The sequence below is a fragment of the Buteo buteo genome, chromosome Z, assembly GCF_964188355.1.
Source record: "Buteo buteo chromosome Z, bButBut1.hap1.1, whole genome shotgun sequence".
Classification (NCBI taxonomy): domain Eukaryota; kingdom Metazoa; phylum Chordata; class Aves; order Accipitriformes; family Accipitridae; genus Buteo; species Buteo buteo.
In genome coordinates this window covers 51,836,513-51,858,843 of record NC_134204.1, presented here as the reverse complement: position 1 = coordinate 51,858,843, position 22,331 = coordinate 51,836,513, and the positions used below count along the sequence as shown (strand labels likewise).

General features: G+C 44.7%; 1 protein-coding gene across 1 annotated transcript; it reads left to right on the top strand.

Annotated features, from left to right (window-relative positions):
• Window positions 1-641: 641 nt before the first annotated feature.
• On the top strand, window positions 642-8,694 carry LOC142027137 (uncharacterized). The gene is made up of 4 exons (XM_075020823.1): window positions 642-1,626; window positions 2,580-3,101; window positions 3,438-3,701; window positions 8,411-8,694. The coding sequence occupies exons 1-4, from the start codon at window positions 642-644 to the stop codon at window positions 8,692-8,694; spliced, it is 2,055 nt and encodes a 684-aa protein (XP_074876924.1).
• Window positions 8,695-22,331: the final 13,637 nt, after the last annotated feature.

Sequence of the window (22,331 nt, the reverse complement as noted above, 5' to 3'; positions counted from 1 at the left end):
CCTGTTGACTGTATTAACACCTGAATTGACTTGGTTTACTGTTTTAGATTTGAAGGATGCTTTCTTTTGCCTCCCTCTCCATGAAGCCAGCCAAAAATTATTTGCATTTGAATGGGAAAACCCCAAGAGTGGTCAAAAGACCCAGCTCACTTGGACGGTGTTGCCACAAGGATTTAAGAATAGTCCTACCATTTTGGGCAATCGGCTTGCGAAAGATTTAAAATCCTGGGAAACCCCGTCTGTTACAGTATGTGGATGATATCCTGATCACCACCAAGACAGAGAAAGATTGTATAACATGGATGGTGAGTCTGTTGAATTTCCTGGGACTTCAAGGGTACCAGGTATCCAAGAAGGCAGCACAGGTAATACAACGCAAAGTGAATTATTTGGGCTATGAAATTAGTGCAGGACAAAGAACTTTGGGACGAGCCCGTAAAGAGACAATATGCCAAACTCAGAGACCTCAGACAGTGAAAAAGTTACGAACTTTTCTGGGGATGGCAGGGTGGTGCCGATTGTGGATCTATAATTATGGATTGCTTGTTAAACCACTGTATGAGCTGACAGCCACTGAACAGAAACACCTTGAGTGGAACAAGGAGACCGAATGAGCCTCTGAGCTACTGAAAAAGGCTTTGATGTTGGCACCAGCCTTCGGACTCCCAGATGTAAGCAAACCGTTTCTTCTTTACTCACATGAGAAGCAGGGCATTGCCCTGGGAATATTAGCACAAAACCTGGGCCCATATAGATGGGCAGTTGCCTACCTCTCTAAGCAGTTAGACACGACTGCAAAAGGTTGGCCTGGATGCCTGTGGGCAGTTGCAGCTGTGATACTGAACACACAGGAAACCCGAAAGTTTACTCTGGGCCAGAAAATGACTGTTTTGGTGTCTCATACAGTATCAACAGTACTGGAAGCAAAGGGTGGACATTGGCTCTCTCCACAAAGATTCCTGAGATATCAAGCTATATTGGTAGAGCAGGATGATGTGGAGATTGTAGTCACTAACACTGCCAACCCAGCTTCTTTTCTCAGCGGGAACACAGGAGAACCGGTACATCATGACTGTTTGGAGACCATCGAAGCAACATATGCAAGTCGCCCAGACCTGAAAGACAGCCCCATGGAAAACGGAGAAACCTGGTTCACAGACGGAAGCAGTTACATCCTAAATGGTAATCGACATGCAGGATACACCATCACCACCAGCCAAGAGGTAATAGAATCAGGGGCTTTGCCCATGAACACCTCCGCACAGAAGGCAGAAATAATTGCTCTAACCCGCGCCCTGGAATTGGCCCAGGGCAAAGTTGTGAACATTTATACAGACTCAAAATATGCCTTTGGAGTTGTACACGCACATGGAGCAATTTGGAAGGAGAGAGGACTATTGAATTCCCAGGGGAAAAATATCAAACATGCAGAAGAAATTCTAAAGTTACTGGAAGCTGTCCAGCTCCCTAAGAAAGTAGCGATTATGCATATTAAGGCACACCAGAAAGTGAGCTCAGATTTGGAAAAAGGAAATGAACTGGCGGACAGAGAGGCAAAACAAGTGGCCAGAAAAAAGGTAAAAATAGAAGGGGCTTTAATTCCTGATAGACAAATCTCCCTAAAGGGTAAGCCAGAATATACCAGGGAAGATCAGAAACTTATTACAGATTTAGAAGAGTCACATAATGAAGAAGGGTGGGCTCATACCCCACAGGGAAAACTAATCATTCCCTCTTGCTTACTGTGGCATTTGATACGGGAGGAGCATAGGAAAAGACATTGGCGGACAGAGGCTCTGTATAAACATTTAATAAGAGAAATTGTGGCTAGAAATTTATATACCACGGTGAGACAAGTGACTCAACAATGCGATCTTTGCCTTCAGACTAATCCTAAGAATACCCCCAAACTAGAAATGGGTCAGATTGGAAAAGGCAATGGGCCTGGACAGCAATGGCAAATTGACTTCACAAAACTTCCAAGAAAAGGGGGGTATCGATATTTACTAGTATTAACTGATACCTTTTCAGGTTGGCCAGAAACACTCCCAACAAGAACGGCTAAAGCCCGGGAGGTAACTAAAATATTAGTGCAAGAAATAATACCACGTTTCAGGGTTCCAGCAACCATGTCCTCTGACAGAGGATCACATTTTGTCTCAAGAATAGTACAACAGATTAGCCGCCATTTAGGTATAGATTGGCAACTTCATACTCCACATCATCCCCAGTCGAGTGGTCAAGTGGAAAAAATGAACCACTTAATCAAGCAACAAATTATAAAATTGGGACAAGAAGCAAATCTAACATGGCCTCAGTCTCTCCCTTTAGCCCTTTTGCGTATATGAACAAGACCAAGGGCAAGGGAAGGACTGAGCCCCTTTGAAATGTTATATGGAAGACCCTATGAAATACAGAAAGGGGTGTCTATACAAGCTGGGTACGAAATTGTGACCTCTTACATGATAGCATTAAGTAAACAACTCAATAAAATCAGGAAGCATGTGGCTGGGACTCGAGGGAGAGGTTTAGATGGACCTGTACATAATATACAACCTGGGGATTATGTATATGTAAAGTCTCTTACAGAAAAAAACCTGGAACCACAGTGGGAAGGACCATTCCAAGTACTACTCACCTCCTTTACTGTAATCAGAATCAAGGAACAGAACGCTTGGATTCATCACACCAGAGTGAAAAAGACACCCAAAACTCCATGGAAAGTCACCACAAAACCCGATGGACACTTAGTTTTTACGCGGTAATATGGGCAACCATGGGGACAAGGAGCATAACGTGGGATGGGAACATGCTTGTTCAACTCCATGAGAGTATTGCAAAAATAGTAAATCACACTGATTGCTGGATATGTTCACATTTTCCTAAGGGTCTCAGATGGGGCTACCCTGTAATTGCTACAGTCTTTTCTAACACCTCTGTGATAGCAGCAGCTTTTAATAACATGTCCCTCACAAAGTACGCTGAAATACCCCCTGAGAACCTTCAATGGCAAACAGATTTCAGCAAATTGTGGAATGAAACCCAAAGGGTTCCGTGTGTTCAAAGGTGCCACCTGAAAAATACAACTAAGAATTCTGGAGGTAATAACACGGGCCCTAAATGTGGATCAGTCAAGTTGTTTGTTGGAAGTTACCTCAATTGTACTGAATATATTAAGTATGGTGGTGCAAACATGTGGAACTCCAATCAAACCCGGGTTGCAAGAACCTGGGGGCATAATTCTACTAGACCCAGGGGATGGCCCACTCCAGTAGGATTAGGTTGGTATTGGATTTGTGGACAGACAGGATAAAAAGTACTGCCTCTAGGTTGGACTGGCCAATGTGCCATAGGAACCATAGCTCCTAATACCATTATCGTTAAAAATTTAACTGACCATGATTCCCAAAACTTTTTACGGACTTATATGAAACCAGTAATAAGACAAAAACGCACCAGCAATCCCCCAGTGGAAAGACCAACTAGCTTTCATAGTTTTGTACGATGGCTCATTCCATCATTGGGAGCTAGTGAGTTAGAGAAAGCTCTGGTAAATCTTTCTGCCACTATGGAAATTATTAATAATGCCACAATTGATGCTATAAAGACCCTCCAGGAAGAAACCACTTCCCTAGGAAAAATGGTGCTCCAGATTCGACTAGGTCTAGATGCTCTTCGCTCAGCAAGGGGGCCTGTGCACTGTAATTAATGAACGCTGCTGCATCTATGTTAACCAAAAGAGACAAATAGAAACAGATCTCTCTCCAATTTGGAAAAAACCCCAACTTTTACACTTAATGTCACAAGATGACACTTCATGGGGACTCACTGAGATATGGGAAAAAATAACCTCATGGTTGCCAAATTTGGCATGGTTGAAACAATTGTTTGTCCCTGTAATAATCATCATTCTCTTGTCTGTGGTCCTTTGAATAGTGGTTCAATGTGGCTTTTGGTTCTGTAAGAGTACAGGAGACTCTTACAGTGAATGGAAAAAGAATCAGTTGCGACGAAAACTCAAGTCCAACAAATATTTTGAGAGAATGCTAGATAAAGAAACAATGCATTAAAAATACTAGAGTTGGATATAGTAAAAGAATTTACTATTTTCTAGAAAAGGGGGGATTGAGACGGGGATCCAAAGGAACCTTAGTAGATATAGTAGATATATGAATGTAGATAGGAATTGTTTAATAATTATCTAGCTTATAGGGAAGTTAAAGATGTTTCAATAGAGGTAGACATGGCCCAAGGGGATGAGAAGTGATGTTTAACGTTTGCATTGTTGAGTCTGGCTGGGACAGGAGATAGTCCCTGATAAGAAGCAGCAGTCGACCCCAAGAACCAGCCAAGACCTGCCTTGTGGTTTGGATAAATGCCAAGGGACAACTGAGTCTGTGCAGGGACAGAAAGTTCACTGTGAAGAAGACATACAGCCTTCATCTTCACGACCACCATACAACCACCATAAGGAGGCACTGCGCAAGTGCAGTTGAGAGGAGACTATGGAAATGACTTCCTGGAGCTAATCTTAATATGAAACGGGGATAGGTAATGCCTATGTATAGGCGTATTGTGAAACCCCATGTATATGTAACACTTGACTGTATAAATTTAAAGCAAACTGCCAAGTCGGGCGCGCACGACTTTGGTGGGACTACCCCCCGTGCTGCCCAGCGCTGAATGAACATACCTCCTTTACAATCTCACCGATTGTGGAGTCTGTTTTCCGCACGTCAGTTGCACTCAAAGAGTTGCAGTCAACAGCTGGATGTCCAAGTGGAGAGCAGTGATGAGTGGCATTCCTCAGGGGTTCGTTTTGGGACCAGTGTTGTTTAACATCTTTTTTGGTGACATGGACAGTGGGATCAAGTGCACCCTCAGCAAGTTTGCTGAGGACACCAAGCTGTGTGGTGCAGTCGACACGCTGGAGGGAAGGGATGCCTTCCAGAGGGACCTTGACAGGCTTGAGAGGTGGGCCTGTATGAAGTTCATCAAGGCCAAGTGCAAGGTCCTGCACATGGGTCAGGGCAATCCCAAGCACAAATACAGGCTGGGTGATGACTGGATTGAGAGCAGCCCTAAGGAGAAGGACTTGGGTGTATTAGTGAATGAAAAACTGAATATGAGCCAGCAACATGTGCTTACAGTCCAGAAAGCCAACCGTATCCTGGGCTGCATCAAGTGTGGCCCGCAGCCTAGCGAGGTGATTCTCCCCTTCTACTCTGCTCTCCTGAGACCCCACCTGGAGTACTGTGTTCAGGTCTGGGGCCCCCAACAAAAGAAAGACATGGACCTGCTTGAGTGGGTCCAGAGGAGGACCATGACGATGGTCCAGGGAATGGAGCACCTCCCATAAGAGGACAGGCTGACAGAGTTGGGGTTGTTCAGCCTGGAGAAGAGAAGGCTCTGGGGAGATCTTACAGCAGCCTTCCAGTACATAAAGGGGGCCTACAGGAAAGTTGGGGAGGGACTCTTTAACAGGGAGTGTAGCAACAGAATGAGGCATAATGGTTTTAAAATGAAAGAGGGTAGATTTAGATTAGATACTAGGAAAAAATTCTTTGCTGTGAGGGTGATGAGATACTGGAACAGATTGCTCAAAGAAGTTGTGGATGCCCCATTCCTGGAAGTGTTCAAGTCCAGGTTGGATGGGGCTTTAGGCAACCTGGTCTAGTGGAAGATGTCCCTGCCCATGGCAGGGCAGGTGAAACTAGATGATCTTTAAGGTCCCTTCCAGCCCAAACCATTCTATCATTCTATGATGACTGTGTGCATTATAAAAGTAGCTGTTAGGGTAAAATAAGCACAGGGCATTCAATCTTTAAATTTGCATTATTTCTCTTTCTTTTTAATGAGCAATATCATGAATGCTGCCCCAGTTCAAGAAGAAGTGAGCTGAACCAAGTATTAGTAAATTGGCATGTGGGTAATCTACTGTCGTGGTTTAACCCCAGCCAGCAACTAAGCACCACACAGCTGCTCACTCACTCCCCCCCATCCAGTGGGATGGGGGAGAAAATCGGGAAAAGAAGTAAAACTCCTGGGTTGAGATAAGAACAGTTTAATAGAACAGAAAAGAAGAAACTAATAATGATAACGATAACACTAATAAAATGACAGCAGTAGTAATGAAAGGATTGAAATGTACAAATGATGCGCAGGGCAATTGCTCACCACCCGCCTACCAACACCCAGCCAGTCCCCGAGCGGCAAATCCTTGCCCCCCCCTTCCCAGTTCCTAAACTAGATGGGACATCACATGGTATGGAATACACTGTTGGCCAGCTTGGGTCAGGTGCCCTGGCCAGGCATGAGAAGCCGAAAAATCCCCGACTACAGTCCAAACACCACTGAGCAACAACTGAAAACACCAGCGCCATCAACATTCTTCACACACCGAACTCAAAACACAGCACTGTACCAGCCACTAGGAAGACAGCCAACTCCATCCCAGTTGAAACCAGGACATCTACACAGTCAAGAGCCGAAAGTGCCGTTTCTTTTTATTTTTTTTTTTTTTTTTAAGGCTGCTCTTAAGATTAACTGCACTGAATTTCAGAACCATTTGTGTTAGGTATGTGGGAAAAATTCAAATCAGGAAAGCTCTATTTTGCTCTGAAATGATCTGTGTTGCTCGAAAAGTCTGACAAGTTATTGTGTCTTCATTGCACCCCATCAAAACTTCTGATATGCCTGCAATATTAAGTTACGATATAGCACAGTTTTCAGTATAATATGATGTGAGAGACCTTTTTAATCAGTCTGTTTAAAAATAAAATAATGAGAAGGGAAAGGGGAAACCTCCTAATTTTTTAAGATTAAGATGAGGATAAAGAGACAGCCACGACATTAAATCTGGCTTTGTCCCTGGTTGAAATGTGACACACAAAGTGATCTATACCGAGAACAAGAATAAATCCTGAACAAGGCATTTAGAATTGAATGAGCTGATAGAACAGCAGCTCTGGCTTTGTGCATATGGGCAAAAATATAAAACATTAGAAGTAAGTAGGTCTGAAGTATAAGATTATGCGAAGCTCCAAACCAGAGAAGAATGAGCTCTAGCAAATGGAGTAAAGATACTGTTTGCAGCCTGGATGCCAGTGCATTAATTTGGCAAGTTTTCAAATCCCCAGGCAGTAGAAAACAAATGAGTAAAACCTAGGGTTTATAGCAGTAATGTTGTGTGGAAATGAATGTTGCAATACATAACAAACTGCCAAGGAAGAGAATTCTCTAAGGAGCTAAATGCATATCTGACCTTGAAGTGAGAGTCCTTGGGGTTTTCTTGACAAAGAAAAATAAAGGTATGTGACAGTAGGATCTATATAGTGACACCCGTTAAATTTTACTGACTACTTTTAACTGTACATGCCTTGGTCAGATACTTTCCTCAGTGCTGTGTCCATACCCCCATGACAAGCGAGGAGTCAGTGACCTTGTTTTCACAAGGCAACTCTACCACCAAAAAAACCTGCTTCCATTCTGAGATCTCCTTCCATCAGGGTAGAGTATTCCCTGCTCCCCTCAGCTTAGAGATAACAGTCGAGATGATGGGCCAGTTAGAAGCTGTGAATGTGCCTGGCACTCCTCACTCTGCATCCTGGCAGCCGGGAGCTACTAGCAACCTTTACAGTTGTGTGATGCCAGTAACATTTCTTGAAGGCTCAGTCATGTATACCTCTGGCTCAAGGCATGCTGTCCAGTGCATTTTCTTTTTTTTTTTTTTTTTCTTTTAGGAGTGACCCCATGACATATTCAGTCACATAAACAGTTTGCCCAGTTGTTGATTTGGGGGCAAGCTTCACCTTCACTGCTACCCAGAACAAGTGTCTGGGCTTCCCAGGTTACAGTGCATTTTCCAATGAAGTCTGGCGATACATGCATACTTATGCATACATACATGAAGGTAGGTATATGTATACATACATATGTGTGGTAGATAGATACTTACCTCTGTGTGTGTATACACAAAAAACCATTGGCCCTGTGAAGCTGTTACCTCCTAAAAGGAATAGGTGATGTGTTTTTTCCAGCATCCAAAGCAGAAAATCTCTGGTGTCAAGAACAGTTTTGCTTAAGAAGTTCTTAAGCAGTAATTAGGGTACACTAAGACAGACAAGACCCGAAGCATAGTACTTGCAAACCAGATGGCATTAGTCCCTTGTTACACATTGCTAACAACTGCTACTGCTCCTTCCTTGAGGAAGGTTGGCGATCAAGCAGCAAGGGAAAGCAACCTGGGTGCCAGCTGGAGACCATCGCATGACTTCAGTTTGCTTTTTAAGGAACTGTGCTGAACACCCCTTTCCAGCCCCTTTCCAGTGGTAAGCCCACTTTCTTGGGAAAGAAGATGTGAGGAAGTGGCCTTTTGAGATGTTGTGCTGTGTAACTAACTCATTGGCAGCTGGAAACGAACCTGTGAATTACGCAGAGGTCTGGGAAGCTGCACCTCCCATGCAGCTGCGAGTTGGGGCTGCCCAGGGCACACGGGGGTACAGGCACCCTGATTGTCGGACAGGCAGCTCAGACGAGGAGCTGGGCAGCTGGACGCTGCAGCAGCTTGGCAGGCCATACCGGCTGCCTGGGGAGTGGGGCAGCCCTGCAGCCAGGGCTGCTGCACCTGGGGGAAACCAGGCAGGCAGCCTTGGCCGTCTCTGCCTGCTCCCGCTGAAAGTTGTAGTGGGATAAGCTCACTCTAGGGAGATGGCATCCTGTCTCTTAAACAACTAAAAAGCCCCCTCACTTTCTCACCTGCAAATGTTTTTACATGTTATGACTGGAGGCTGAATGCTTGCTGAAAATAAAACTTCTTTTTGCCGTTGTTTTCTTAATCCATTTTGCCTTCGTTATTCAGCACAGTAATGTGGACCATAAGGGTGAGAAACCAGGTAAGCTCACCAAAACCAAAATGGTATGTATTTCTGTGAATTATCAGGAGTTATTTAGTGTTCAAAGTCAGTCTTATATCTAGTAATTAAGTAAACTGCTGACACGTGCTTATGAAATATTGAAGAATAAGCTGTTACCGATCATATCAGCAGAATCTATTTGAGGAAGCTGTTCATCAGTGAGATGATGAGGAAGGCATCCATTATAAAGTTATGCAAACTAAAAAGAGCTAAATTCTGTCCTTAATAGCACAGTGGTATACTAAACTTAATTGACAAATACTAAAGTCCAGGAGGCTTTCCCTGCCTGCTCTCTGTTTTTCCCTTCTATTAGGAGTCATGCTTCTAGCTGTGCCTTTAAAACTTGATAACAACTTGGGGCATGTGTTAGGATTCCTGCTAATGAATCAGAATAATGTCCTTCTCATAAAAATGTTAAGTGGTTTAGAAGTTTGTTTATTTTTCCTTTCATACATGATGTCCAGAGAGGATGTTAGGGTGCCCAGGAAGTTGGTCTTAACTTCAGCAGAGCTGTTGTGAGACAAATCATCCTTTTACAGTATAGTTACAGGATTCTTTTCAAGTTTCTTTTCTGAGACAAAGTTAGCTTCACCCTTACTGATCCATCCTGGTTATATCTGAATATGCCAACAGTGTATTTGGTTACCTGCCAAAGTTCAAGTTTACAGAGCCAGCTACATCCACAGCTTGCTTCCAGTGCAAGCCAGTTTGCATTAATGCTGCACATTGTCACTACGCAAGTTTGGCAGGCACACTTGGGCTTCAAAATCATTCTGTATATTTTTGTAGCTCTCTCTGACACGTCTTTTCAGTGCACCGTATTCACACCACAGGTGACTCAGTATTCTCTAGAGACTGGCTTGCTACATTGAACTACCTCAGCTAGTGTCTTGCCAGCTGCAGGCAAGATACACCAGCAGCTACAACAAAGAGCCAGTTAAAAGTTTTCTACAGCTTTTGTTAGGGCAAGAGACCTCAGAAAGTAGCCATTATGCCTTTATATGAACAGACTCCAAAATAAATGAGAAGAGACTGATGACAATAGATAGACTCTGAAACATGATGCTCTTGGAGGCAGGATGCAGGTGACGAGGTGCTCTTAAGCAATGGTCCAGGGCTGCTTTGAGAAGCAGGGAGTTGGGACTCCTTGGGAGTCAGTGTCTCCTGCTGTTGCTAAATCCTCACCCAGCTCCTGGGTGAGCAGATCCTGGTCCTGAGCTATTGTAGGAACATGGCAGGATCTGAGAGCTGCCTGGCAGAGACACTGACTTAATTATCACTGTGCTGCTTCTGACAAGAAAGTGTGTATTTTTTCTTTTTTTTTTCTTACACTCTGTAAAGAGGTGAATAATTTTGACTGGTCTTGCACGTGTCACTTCATGCATGTGGTGATGCTAAAGAACAAAATTGCTTACTTTCCATCCCAGAAAAAGAAAATTAAGGAGTTCTGAGTAATTCAGCATGATGCTCTTAAATAAGGATCTTGTTCTGCTTTAATTATGTTGGCAGAACATGCCCAAAACCTAGATACTCCCCTTTTTTTCAGCAAGTAGCAGCAGACTCTTCTGCCTTGCAGCCTGGTTCTGCCTTCTAAGGCCTCTGGCTTTGGAGTTCCAAAAGAAAAGAAAAGAAAAGAAAAGAAAAAAAAAGAATATACAAGTTGGTGTTATAAAGTAATTGACTGTAACTGCTATGCATTATAATTATGCAATTGGGTTCTAATTTACATCCACCTTTTTCATCCAGAAGAATATTAACACACCAAGCAAGGCCATAAGCTCTATTACATTAGAAAAGGACTTTTTTGATGACATAACATAGATTTGCTTTCCACTTAGTATAACCTCTTCATCTACAGCTAGCATTCTCAGATGATAATTCATCTTAAAATAAAAGTGAAGTCTTAAGCAAACTGCTATTCCCTTGATAAAAATACTGGCAGCAAACCAGGGAACATATGTGTGGTTACTGTTGTATGGTATAGTTTCTTAAAGCATCTTAAATTCTTAAGTTTTCCTTCAAAACTTAATCTGATACTTTTTTTGGAGGTAGAAATAACAGAAGAACCAGGAAGATGAATGCTAATCTCTAATTTTGAGGGCTGATCTTTCATTTTATCTTTCCATTCTTCGTATTTAAAAAAACCACCCCACATCCCAAAACCAAACCCTCAACAAAAAAAATTTAACTTTGTTATTGTGAATTAAACTTTTTTTTGGTATGAAATGCACCCTGACAAAACTTAATGCTAACAAAACCTACAAATATAAACCCAATCCTTTTCTCCTAAGACATCATGAAATTGCACACCTCAAATAAAAATTTCAGTAACTCCAAACTGAACTCCAACACTAATAAAGTCGCTTTTCTTTTGGAGACTGCTGTTAAAATATATTATTGCAGGTACTGTGCTGATGACCTAGATACGGAAATGGCAGGCAAGGAAGATAGCTTTTTGGAAAGAATTCATTGCTGTCAATGTACCAGCAAATGCTTGCCAGAAATGAGCACAAGGACATTTTATTGCACAGGCTCAGAGAGTGGCATGTACAGCATTGACATGGCAGAAAATCACTTGCTCTGGCAGGGCATTAGGGCCTCCACATAGAAACCTCAACAGAAATCTTTGGAAAAATTCATCCAAATTCAGGAGAGTGTACAAGTGCTACAGAGGTACCCAGTGGAACTAGAAGGAGAAACTGAGGTCCTGTGAGCTTAGACAGAGAGCAGATGGGAGGTCCTGGGCAGAACTAGGGTGGAGGGCTTTTAAAGTAAAAACATCAGTGCAGACTCTTAGTTTTCAATGTCAGTCTCAGCAGAGGACCTTAGAAATCAGAATGTAGTCAAAGAACTGGTACGAAGAATAATATTGTGAATTCCCCCTGCTCTAATATGATTTTTGAGTGACTTAACCTGAGTCATCTTTGAGAAATGCTAATTTGATTCTATGAAGCACCTTAATGTTTCAGGACATGTTTTTGTTGTTGTCAAGAACGGAGATGGGCCAAGCACAGCCTCCTGTGCTCAGGAGAGCCCCCTGCTCAGGAGAGCTTTCCACTCTCAGCTCTCGTTATGTTTTTACTTCAGGTTATGGTTTTGCTTCAGGTTATTCTCTCTAGAAACCATAGTTAGGCAAACTGATCAATTTTTAAACACCAAAGTTATATTGGTCCTTTTCTGTTCTCTTGGCATGTCACCAAACTCACTATTCTGAGATAACTTCTGGCTTTACAGCTGCTTCCCAGTTCTCCAAGCATCCTAAGATGAAGCTTTGCAGTTTCAACCAACCTTAGCAACACCTAACTTTTGTAAGGGCTCCCTCTGGTATCTTCCTTCCCTATTATAAACTGAATTCTTATGTCTTTGGTGTTGATATATTCTGTGTTATCAACCAGTTCACAAATAGCCCCTTCAGTGAAAATCAATGGAGAAGATAAATACGATGGCATTTTAAAAGAAACAAAGATATAATGAGTGGTCACATGCATGGCTTTTGGCCTGCTCAGCATCATTGCTTCCCTACACACACTTTCTGTGTGCCTACAGGATAAGTTCTCGTTACCTCTGATATCTGTTGTTACTTTGCATCCTCTTGGTTCCTGGATGCTTGATGACATTTTCATCCTTGTCTTCAGTAATTTGGCTTATTTTTCACTTTCTACATCCGTCTTTCTTTTATTTAAGGCAATAAAGAATGTACAATTAAGTCAGGTTGTTCTGCTATTGCACATAACACTGGGTGCACTGGAAATGCACATTACAGGAATTTCTTTCTCTTCCCCTGACATTGTTTCTTCAAGGAACCACTTCTTTGCTTCCTTTACCTCGCAAGGGATTTTTGCCTGGCAGTGTTCTGAGCTTATTCAAGCCTGCCAATTCTGTAGTGTATCACTCTGCTGAAAACAAGGGTCAGTGGTGGGTTCTCTTCTAATGCAAAAAAAAAAAAAAAAAGCAACCCACCCCCCACGCTACTGTCAGCTTCCTTGAAAGGGAGGCTCTTTTTGTTACATTGAATCTGTCAGCTAGTATTTAAGCATAAAGCCGCATGCTGAGCACTCTTCAGTGTAAAATGGCTTTCAAATATAACTCTGAAAACAGGAGAGATGAATCACTGAGTGTATTGAAGGCGATGATATGACTCTTCCTCCTATCTCAGGATTAGAAGAGTGAAGCTAAATAAATGAAAGAGAATGGCAAATCTTAAATCTTCAATAGAATCTATAATTTCCTGTCTGACATTGCAAAAGACAGATAAGGAATCCTCTGCTTCCCCTCTGCTCAGGAAATCACACTTTGGGAAAAAACGGAGTATCAGCAGAGTTGAGGTCAGTACCTTTACATCAGAATAGGGAGGCTGACCTATAGAAAATGCTCTTCTCCAGCAAATAAACTGTGCATGCTTGTGTTGTTTGGGGAATGCTACTCTCAAGGTAGTAGTAGGGATCTTGGTGTGTGTTCAACTGGTCTAAGGAGGAATACTTATGAGCTATACTTACTGATTTAAGTATCAATTGTTTTAGCATGTTAATCACCTTTCTTACCAGGGCAGCAGCTAAAGGCTGCAAATGAGAGGGCGTGGTTTATTGGATGGGGTCTTAGATTTCATTAGCTGCCGCATAGCTGAAATCTGTTTAAAATATCGTTAAGAGAAAAAAAGTTGTTAGATGAGAAATATAAGCTCTAGCCTTGAAATTCCTGGTATTGATTACTTGAAAGAAAGAAGCCAGAAATAAGGATTAGTGATATAGACAGAGGAAGGGCAAAGAAATCCTGATTCCTTGCTTTCTTATTTACTATTACTGGTGAAATAAAGACAAATATAGCTAATAATAGACTTGAACCACTAACGTTCATGTAAAAATATCTTCTGATGATGATGTCAAGAGTTGTTTATTGTCCGTGTCCCAGAATAGGGAAGAAAGGGTTGTCTCCCCTCCTTGAGTATTTTCCCACTGTACTGCACAGCCATGCTGTCAGGTGTATCTCCAGCTTCACAAAGTTTGGTTTGGTTGGTTGTTGGCTCTCTTCTTCTTTTTTGCCTCTTCCTTTTTAAAAGATTTGACTAAGGAAAATGGCAGAGCGTAAGCTTTTGCAGCCAACACAGTCAGTCTTATCAGTCCAGCCAAAATGAGCAGTGCATTCCCTTGCACAGGACTCTGCGTGGCACTTTACTTTGGGTGGCCAGGTGGTACCCCTCTGTACCACTCCTGAAGTGCCCTGGTCCCAGGCATCTGGAAAGACTGCATAATGGAAGTGACGGAATAGATTATTTGAGGAATGATTTCTAGGTCGTTGGTGTGTTAATCGAGGGGAATCAGCAATTTATCCTTCTTTCCCCAGGGGAAATTTCTTGCCTTTGTCCACAGAGCACTTGCAGATCTTCACAGCCCCCTTCTGCTGTGGCAGCCACATGTGCCACAGCAGCTCAGAGGCACAAGATACCACATGGCACATGAAGTTGTTTGGGGTTTTTTGTTTTTTAATAATGGTACGGCATGGTAATTCATTCATCACCTCAGCCAAAGGCTACAGTTTTGTTTAAGACCAAACAGAAAGATTAGGAGCCATTTGAATTTTCTAGCCTACATGAAGTCAGGATGCTCGCAGGAAAACACTAAAAAGTATGCTCACTGACTTCTCTGTGGGCCCTGAACACTGTCTGTTTCACCTAAAAGAACACCTTGACATTCCGCCTCGAAGCAGAGCAGTTCAAACAGACTGCTTTACTCTGAGCCAAGTTAGTGTCCCCATCAGAACTACACAGAGAGTGATTTAAATGCTATTTAATGCTATTTAGCTGGAGCTCTGAAGGGTCTGTCACCAAGCAGGGCAGAGCAAAGCCAAATGCTTTAAAGGGGCATTATACCCTGGATAACAATGGACTTAGTAGAAATGAAATGAAAATTTACCAGGATCAGCCTACTGTCATCAGCGTTGCATCTTCCAGCCTGGAAGGAGGGGTTCCTGTGCAGGCCAGGAGCCTGACTAACACCTACCTTTGAAATCCAAAGCCTTTTTGCTTTAACCCCAATTTTGCATAGCCACAGTTCTTGGAGACAGCCGTAGTCAAGATAATTCAAATGAAAATAAGACACATAGGTTTATTTTATCATCAGAGGAATTTAGTCATGTTTGTCTTATGATCACCTGAAATTTTAAAAGCTTGCCCGTGTGGAGATACCTCTTTGAAACTTGTGGCATGAGACTGTAAATCTGTAAATTTTCTGCACTCTCACCGCAAGGCCACAAACTAAATGGACGAACTATTCCGAGTCTTGGATTTTCTCTGCAGTTTGTCACATTATGATGTTTAATGGTGGTGTAAATGGCATTTTCCCAATAAGTGAACTTCTTCACAAATTTTGCATAAAATACAAGTAGCTGTGTAAGCAGCAGGATTTTGCAAAGCAAATTTGCCAGACCTCACACTTGAAGCCATTGTTCTGAGAATGTTAGTTGCTAAATGCATGAGTCACAAATTCTGAATTTTGTAATTTCTCTCTTCACTGTAGCTGCTTCCGCTTAAGTGTAAAGATTCATTCAGCTGGTAAACTATTTTGAGCTGTGCTTAAATGTGTTTAGGCTTCAGAAAATTATGACCTTTCTTATTAAGAAAAGTTAAAGTGGACATAATTTCAAACATATCCTTTCCATAATCACAACAAGCTTAATATCCATCCTAGTGATTTGGAACCTGGGCTTCCAAATATAAACCAGGACTTCAACTTTGCAGCAACTCTGACATTTTCAAATGATACAGCCATTATAAAGAAACATTTTGTGGCATCTTTTTAGTTTTATGCACAAAATGAACCTTCTACACTTTTTCTTTTGAGATGTCTAGCATCTAATGTCCTAGTTCCATTAGGATTGCTTCTGTGCTAAAGAGAATATATTCTGCTGAATTTGGGCCACCGTGTCCTGGATAACTGAGTAGCCAAAATATGCCACAAATTACTCATTAATCAAACGAAAAGGTGGAAAGGAAATGTGGGATGACTCTTTAACTGTTGGGTTCTCTTCAGCCGAATGCAGGTTTCAAACATTACTAATCCAATCTCCTATTCCTATTATAGTTAAACAATGATGATAAAAATCATGATGTATTTCTTCTATGAGTTGTCTCACTTGTAGCCTTCCCATTCTCTCCTCCATCCCCCAAGATGTGTGGGGCTTAGCTGTCTAACAGGATTAACCCATGACACTCGTGGGCAAAGGGGTTTCCCTCTTCCCTACAGGGAATCAAATCTTCAGCGGCACCATGAGAAGAAGCAGGAACACCAACCATTCCAGTAGTGTGAAGGTGTGGAGGTTTTTGAGTTCTTCATGGACAGAGGGGCTGGTCCAAAGGCAGTCACTCCAGTGGCACTAGCTCCTGAAATGACTTTCCTGACGTGTGGGCACTCCACCCCTGCAGGGGAGGTCTGCAGAGCACAGCCCCTCCTCACCCAGCAAGGTGCTGGGGAACCTCCTGAGGATAAAGCCCAAGCTCTGTTTCTCCACATACCATTGTGCTGGTGCCGCTTTCCCTCCTGAGCCCCCACGCCATAAGAGCCTGTGTCCCTCCAGACCTGGGAGCCATCCCACCACATCTCCATGATCCCAACAAGATTGTAGCCCTGCAGCTGCACACAGAGCTCTAACTCCTCATGTTTATTCCCCATACTACGTGCGTTAATGTACAGACACTTTAGAGAAGTACCCCAGCACGCTGAGTTCCTGGAGAGGGTTTGGGGATTTTTCCATCGTGGTGCCATGTTGGCACTGCCTTGCTGTCACGCAAGTGCTGGAAGTGACCTGCTTACGGTCTGTTTTGTTGATTTTGTGATCCCTTCCCATCACATCACCCCCTGCCCTTTGCTCAGTGACCCTGTCTGTCACTCCCTCACAGCACTGCTGGATACTCCCTCCCTCTCATCCTTAGTTTAAAGCCCCCCTTACAAGGTCAGCCATTCAATCAGCAAAGATTCCTCTGCCCCTTTGGTGAGGTGGATCCTGTCTCTCCCAGGCAGACGCTGATCTGCATACCGGGTCCCATGGTTGTAGAGCCCCAAACCCCGTTGCCAACATCATTTCTTCAGCCAGCTGTTGACCTGCATTAGCAGTGCTCTCCTCCACACACCCTTGCCCCTGGAGCCAGCAGGCAGGAACTTCCTCCAAACCATGGAGATCTGGTATGTGGTATGACTTGAGGTGTCTTCAGGCTCTGCCTTCTGAAATGAGAGGGCACCAAAATGCCTCCCTGAGGCAAAAAGAGGCCTGTTTTGGGGGGACCTCTGGTGAGCTGATCTACTGATATGTCCTCCTGGTTAGGATTCCTTGCTCCTGCAAAGGAGAGGCACAAGGTCCTGCTTCGCCCCAGCGTAGGCAAATGAACATGGTTCCTCTCAGCCTTGTTTGACTTCTTCCCGAGCATAAGCACCTCCAATATCCAGAAGGGCAGCAGAGGTGGGCCAGTGGTGCTGTGGTGGTTTGAGGCAGGTGAGATGAAGCTCACTGAGACAGCAAAGTTTGCTCCAAATCACATGGAGAAGTGTAAAGGCTCTCTGCCTCTGTCTACATCCACGCTGCTCCACGTGCCGCCTCTCTGCACCTTCCACTAAGCAAAGATGGCATTGAGGTCTGCCTTTTGCCTTCTAAGACTGAGCAAACCCACTTCACTCAGCCTCTTCTTGTGCTTTACAAGCATCAGTCCCCTGACCGTCTTGGTGGCCCTCATCAGATAAGATTTAGAATCCCAACCATCACGCCAATTTGTCTTGGGCAGGCAATTTAGACCGCTTAAGGAATCACCGCCAAAGGTATCAGCAAAAGTGGGGTTTATTGAAATATGGTGTTGTAAAAGTGCAGCTTATCAAGGTTCAATGGCACGGTTCACTCTATTACGTACTGCAAAAAGAATATAACAATGATTCAGAACTACCAAGACAAAATCAAAGTTACCAATACGAAACCTTAGTGCACTATAATACAAGATTATGCGCAACATCGGTCACTTACCAAAGATCTGCAGCTGGTAAGAGGTCTCTGCCTCGAGGAGCAACCTTGAGAGGCGTCCCAGCTCAAGGGGAGAGCACTGCCACACAGCCAGCTGCTCAGCAGGGAGAGCTCAAGGGTAGCTCACTCAGGCTGTCGTACCGGGTCCTGCACTTGAGTCACAACAACCCCACGCAATGCCACAGGCTTGGGGAAGAGTGGCTGGAAAGCTGCCCAGCAGAAAAGGACCTGGGGGTGTTGGTCAACAGCTGCCTCAACAACAGCTGGCAATGTGCCCAGGTGGCCAAGAAGGCCAACAGCATCCTGGCTTGTATCAGAAATCGTGGGGCCAGCAGGACTAAGGAAGGGATTGTCCCCCTGTACTCAGCACTGGTGAGGCCTCATCTTGAATACTGTGTTCAGTTTTGGGCCCCTCACTACAAGAAAGACATTGAGGTGCTGGAGCGTATCCAGAGAAGAGCAATGAAGCTCGTGAAGGGTCTGGAGAACAAGAGAATGGGCTGAGGGAACTGGGGTGGTTTAGCCTGGAGAAAAGGAGACCGAGGGGAGACCCCCTCGCTCTCTACAACTGTCTGAAAGGAGGTTGTGGTGAGGTGGGGGGGTCGGGCTGTTCTCCCTGGTGGCAGGATGAGAGGAAACAGCTTCAAGTTGCACCCTGGGAGGTTTAGATGGGATATTGGGAACAATTCCATCACCCAAAGGGTTGTTGGGCACTGGAGCAGGCTGCTCAGAGGAGGAGTGGAGTCACCATCCCTGGAGGTACTTAAAAGACGTGTAGACGTGGCGCCTGGGGACACGGTTAGTGGTGGCGTTGGCAGTGTTAGGTTTATGGTTGGACTTGATGATCTTAAGGGTCTTTTCCAACCTAAATGATTCTATAATTCTATGAATAAAGTGGCTGTCTTGTAGTCAAATTACATGTGATGGAAAAAGTATGCATGAGACTCCTTGTACCCACAATTTTCTTTGTTCCTTGATAAATGAGTCTTGGCAAAGCCGCTCGCTGTTCATGTGTTAATTGCATGTTCGGTGTTCTAAGCTCATATGTATCGATACTCACTGTGTCACTGTTTCTTTGGGGGGGTTCAGAGAACAGATTGGAGCTAAAAAAGTTCTTGGCCTGGTTATGGCTTAGACCTTTACCTCCATCGGAGCCTGAACGAAAACTGCCACTAGTTTGGTCAAGGAGTCACAGAATCATAGAATGGTTTAAGTTGGAAGGGACCTTAAAGATCATCTCGTTCCAAGCCCCCTGCCATGGGCAGGGATACCTTCCACTAGCCCAGGTTGCTCAAAGCCCCATCCAGCCTGGCCTTGAACACTTCCAGGCAGGGGGCATCCACAGCCCCTCTGGGCAACCTGTTCCAGTGTCTCACCAATCTCATAGCAAAGATTTTTTTCCTAATATCTAAACTAAACCTACCCTCTTTCAGTTTAAAACCGTTACCCCATATCCTATCAGTACACTCTCTGATAAAGAGTCCCTCCCCATCTTTCCTGTAGGCCCCCTTGAAGTACTGGAAGGCCTCTGTAAGGTCTCCCAGAGCCTTCTCCAGGCTGAACAACTCCAACTGTCCCAGCCTATCCTCATAGGAGAGGTGCTCCAGCCTCCTGATCACCTTCGTGTCTGTATTGGGTCTGGCTGAGATGGAGTTAATTCTCCCCACAGCAGCCCTCCTAGTGCTGTGCATCAGTAGCTAGAAAGGCGTTGATAACACACCAGTGTTTTGGCTCCTGCTGAGCAGTGCTGGCACAGGATCAAGGCTGTCTCTCCAACATTTTTGCCCCCCCTCAACGGCAGGCTGGGACTGGGCAAGACCTTGGCAGGGGACATAGCCAGGACAGCTCACCTAAACTAACCAAAGAGATATTCCATACCATGTGGTCAGCTCAGCTATAAAAGCTCAGTAAAGGGAGATGGAAGGGGGGGGCATTCGTTATTTTACGTTTGTCTTCCGGAGCAACCACTATGCGTACTGAAGCCCTGCTTCCTGGGAAGTGGCCAGACATCGCCTGCTGATGGGAAATAGAGAATAAAATCTTTTGTTTTCCTTTGCTTTTGCAGGCGACCTTTGCTTTTGCTTGATTAAACTGTCCTTCTCTCGACCCACGAGCCTTTCATTATATCTTCTCTCCTCTGTCCAGCTGAGGAGGGGGCGGGACAGAGTGGCTTTGGTGGGCACCTGGCATCCAGCCAGGGTCAACCTACCACAATCCTTTTTGGCATCATGGACAGGATACGACAACAGCAGTTTTGCATTAAGCGTGCTATAGCTATAGTAGTTTTTAAGTGGCAAGCTCCTGTGCCCGTCAGGGAGTTTGTTGGCTGCTTTGCTTATCTCTATTTTGCTGAGCTTGGGAACATGGTAATACAAATAATGGCTATATGCTTTGCCCTGGAATTAATGTCCTTGCTGTGCCAGGGGAGCTATTTTGTGGGGAGGATGAAGGAACGTGAGAACATGCTAATACAAACAATGGCTGTGTGTTTTACCCTGGCACTGGTGGCCTTGCTGGGCTGGGGGAGCTATCTTGTGAAGGAGATGAGGGAATACACCTCCCTTTCCCTACCTGGCATTGATGTAAATGGTTTTACTGTGCAGGCTCCCAAGGTCCTTGTTCACCCTTATGTGAGCTGTTCAATACTACTAATTAATACTGGTCGTATATTATGGGTTTTGTGGAATCTGGTCTCATCCTGGTATAAGAGGAGACAACTTTTGGGTGAGGCAATACTGAAATGTGCCCTCAAGCAGCCGGTCCCTGGGTGGCAGGGTGTATAGAAGGAGTTGGGCAGATTCCTAGGATGGTTATCGTCTCCCATAACCTGGGACTTTACACCCGAACAGTCAAGCAACCCTGGCAAACTGACGTGCCACCTGATAGAGGGGTGCCTTGCCTACCCCAGTGAAAACCAGCAGCTTCTCGCACTCTACTGGGGCCTGGCTTGTGCCTATCGAGCCACAGTTCGGTACTCAGAGGACTGTGGTTGATGCAGGGACCCAAACTGCATCTGAGGACACCAGGCTTGAGACAGGGACCCAAACAACAACAACTATGGTAATTGCCCCAGTAGTGAAAAAGAAACAGTGGACAAGGAGATCAATGGGTCCATATCATTGATTAGTACGGGAAGAGGAAGAAGAGGAAAGGTTTGCTCAAGAAGCCAGTCCTTCAATAAAGAATTTAGACAGGGATCGGAAACTACCCGGTCTGTGACCTTCTCAGAACTTGGAGATATGCAAAAAAATTACAGCCGCCAGCCAGGTGAGCGGATTGCTGCCTGGCTGCTCCGATGCTGGGATGTTGACAGTCAGCAACTGGAAGGTAAGAAAGCCCAACAGCTGGGATCCCTTGCTAGAAACTGGGGAATTGAGAGAGGAATTGGGGAAGAGGCAACAATTTGCAGTCTCTGGAGACAGCTTCTCTCAAGTGTGGGGGCAAGATTTCCATTCAAGGAAGATCTTGTAAACTCCTCAGGAAAGTGGACTACTGCAGAGGAAGGCATCCAGTGCCTGAGAGAGTTAGCAGTGCTGGAAGTCATCTACAGCGATCTAGATGATGATGAGGTCTCCAAAGATCCAGAGGATGTCCTGTGCACATGGGCCATGCGGAGGAAGGTGATTCAAGGTGCCCCAGCGTCGTATTCTAATAGCTTGGCAGCGATGTATTGCCCAGGTATGGATACCCCAACAGTGGAGAAAGTGTCGTCTTGGCTCCAAAACTTTGAAGAAAATCTCCATATCTCCTCATCCCTACAGGACAGTGCCTTAGCTGTCATGGAGCTGTCATGTAAGCTCATGGAGCACGTTGAGCACTGTCTAGCCATGCCACAGCAGGGGGCATTCCCCATCTCCCCGGGTGAGGCACGCGCACGTGATGGAAACCCCAGAGTTGAGGAAGCACATCTTCTTAGAGGGGAGAACCTCCCTGAGGCCCCTTTGTGCTTCTTGAGGTCTAAGCACTTGTGCAAGACTCCAGAAGGAGTTAATTTGGTGCCCACCTTTGCTAATTGCAGGTGGGTGGTCTGCAGCGGGCAGGGAATGGGACAGGACTGCTCGCAGGAATGCCATGGGAGAGGAGGTCCCTCGTTCAGGGAGACAAGGGTGAAGGGTGGGCATTGAGGGTTGTGGTGTTTCTCTTCCCAAGTCACCATTACGCGTGAGGAAGCTCTGCTTCCCTGGCAATGGCCAAACACCTGCCTGCCGTTGGGAAGCCCCAGGGAGCTCACTTCGGGAGTCTCTGTGGCGCAATCGGTTAGCGCGTTCGGCTGTTAACCGAAAGCTTGGTGGTTTGAGCCTGCCCAGGGACGGCTCTCCCCTCTTGCCTGCCTATGCCACAGCCTTCTAACCTTGTTTAAGGTCCCTTCCAACCCAAAGCATCCTATGGCTCTAGAAAAAACACAGGCTCTTCACTCCC

What these genes read in the sequence shown, in the direction of transcription:
- LOC142027137 (XM_075020823.1), top strand. Translation starts at nt 642, where the DNA reads ATGTTGGCACCAGCCTTCGGACTCCCAGATGTAAGCAAACCGTTTCTT. An exon ending in TAGACAAATCTCCCTAAAGG is followed by an intron (nt 1,627 to 2,579) that starts GTAAGCCAGAAT and finishes GTATATGTAAAG; the next exon opens with TCTCTTACAGAAAAAAACCT. An exon ending in AGCAAGGGGGCCTGTGCACT is followed by an intron (nt 3,702 to 8,410) that starts GTAATTAATGAA and finishes ACTCATTGGCAG; the next exon opens with CTGGAAACGAACCTGTGAAT.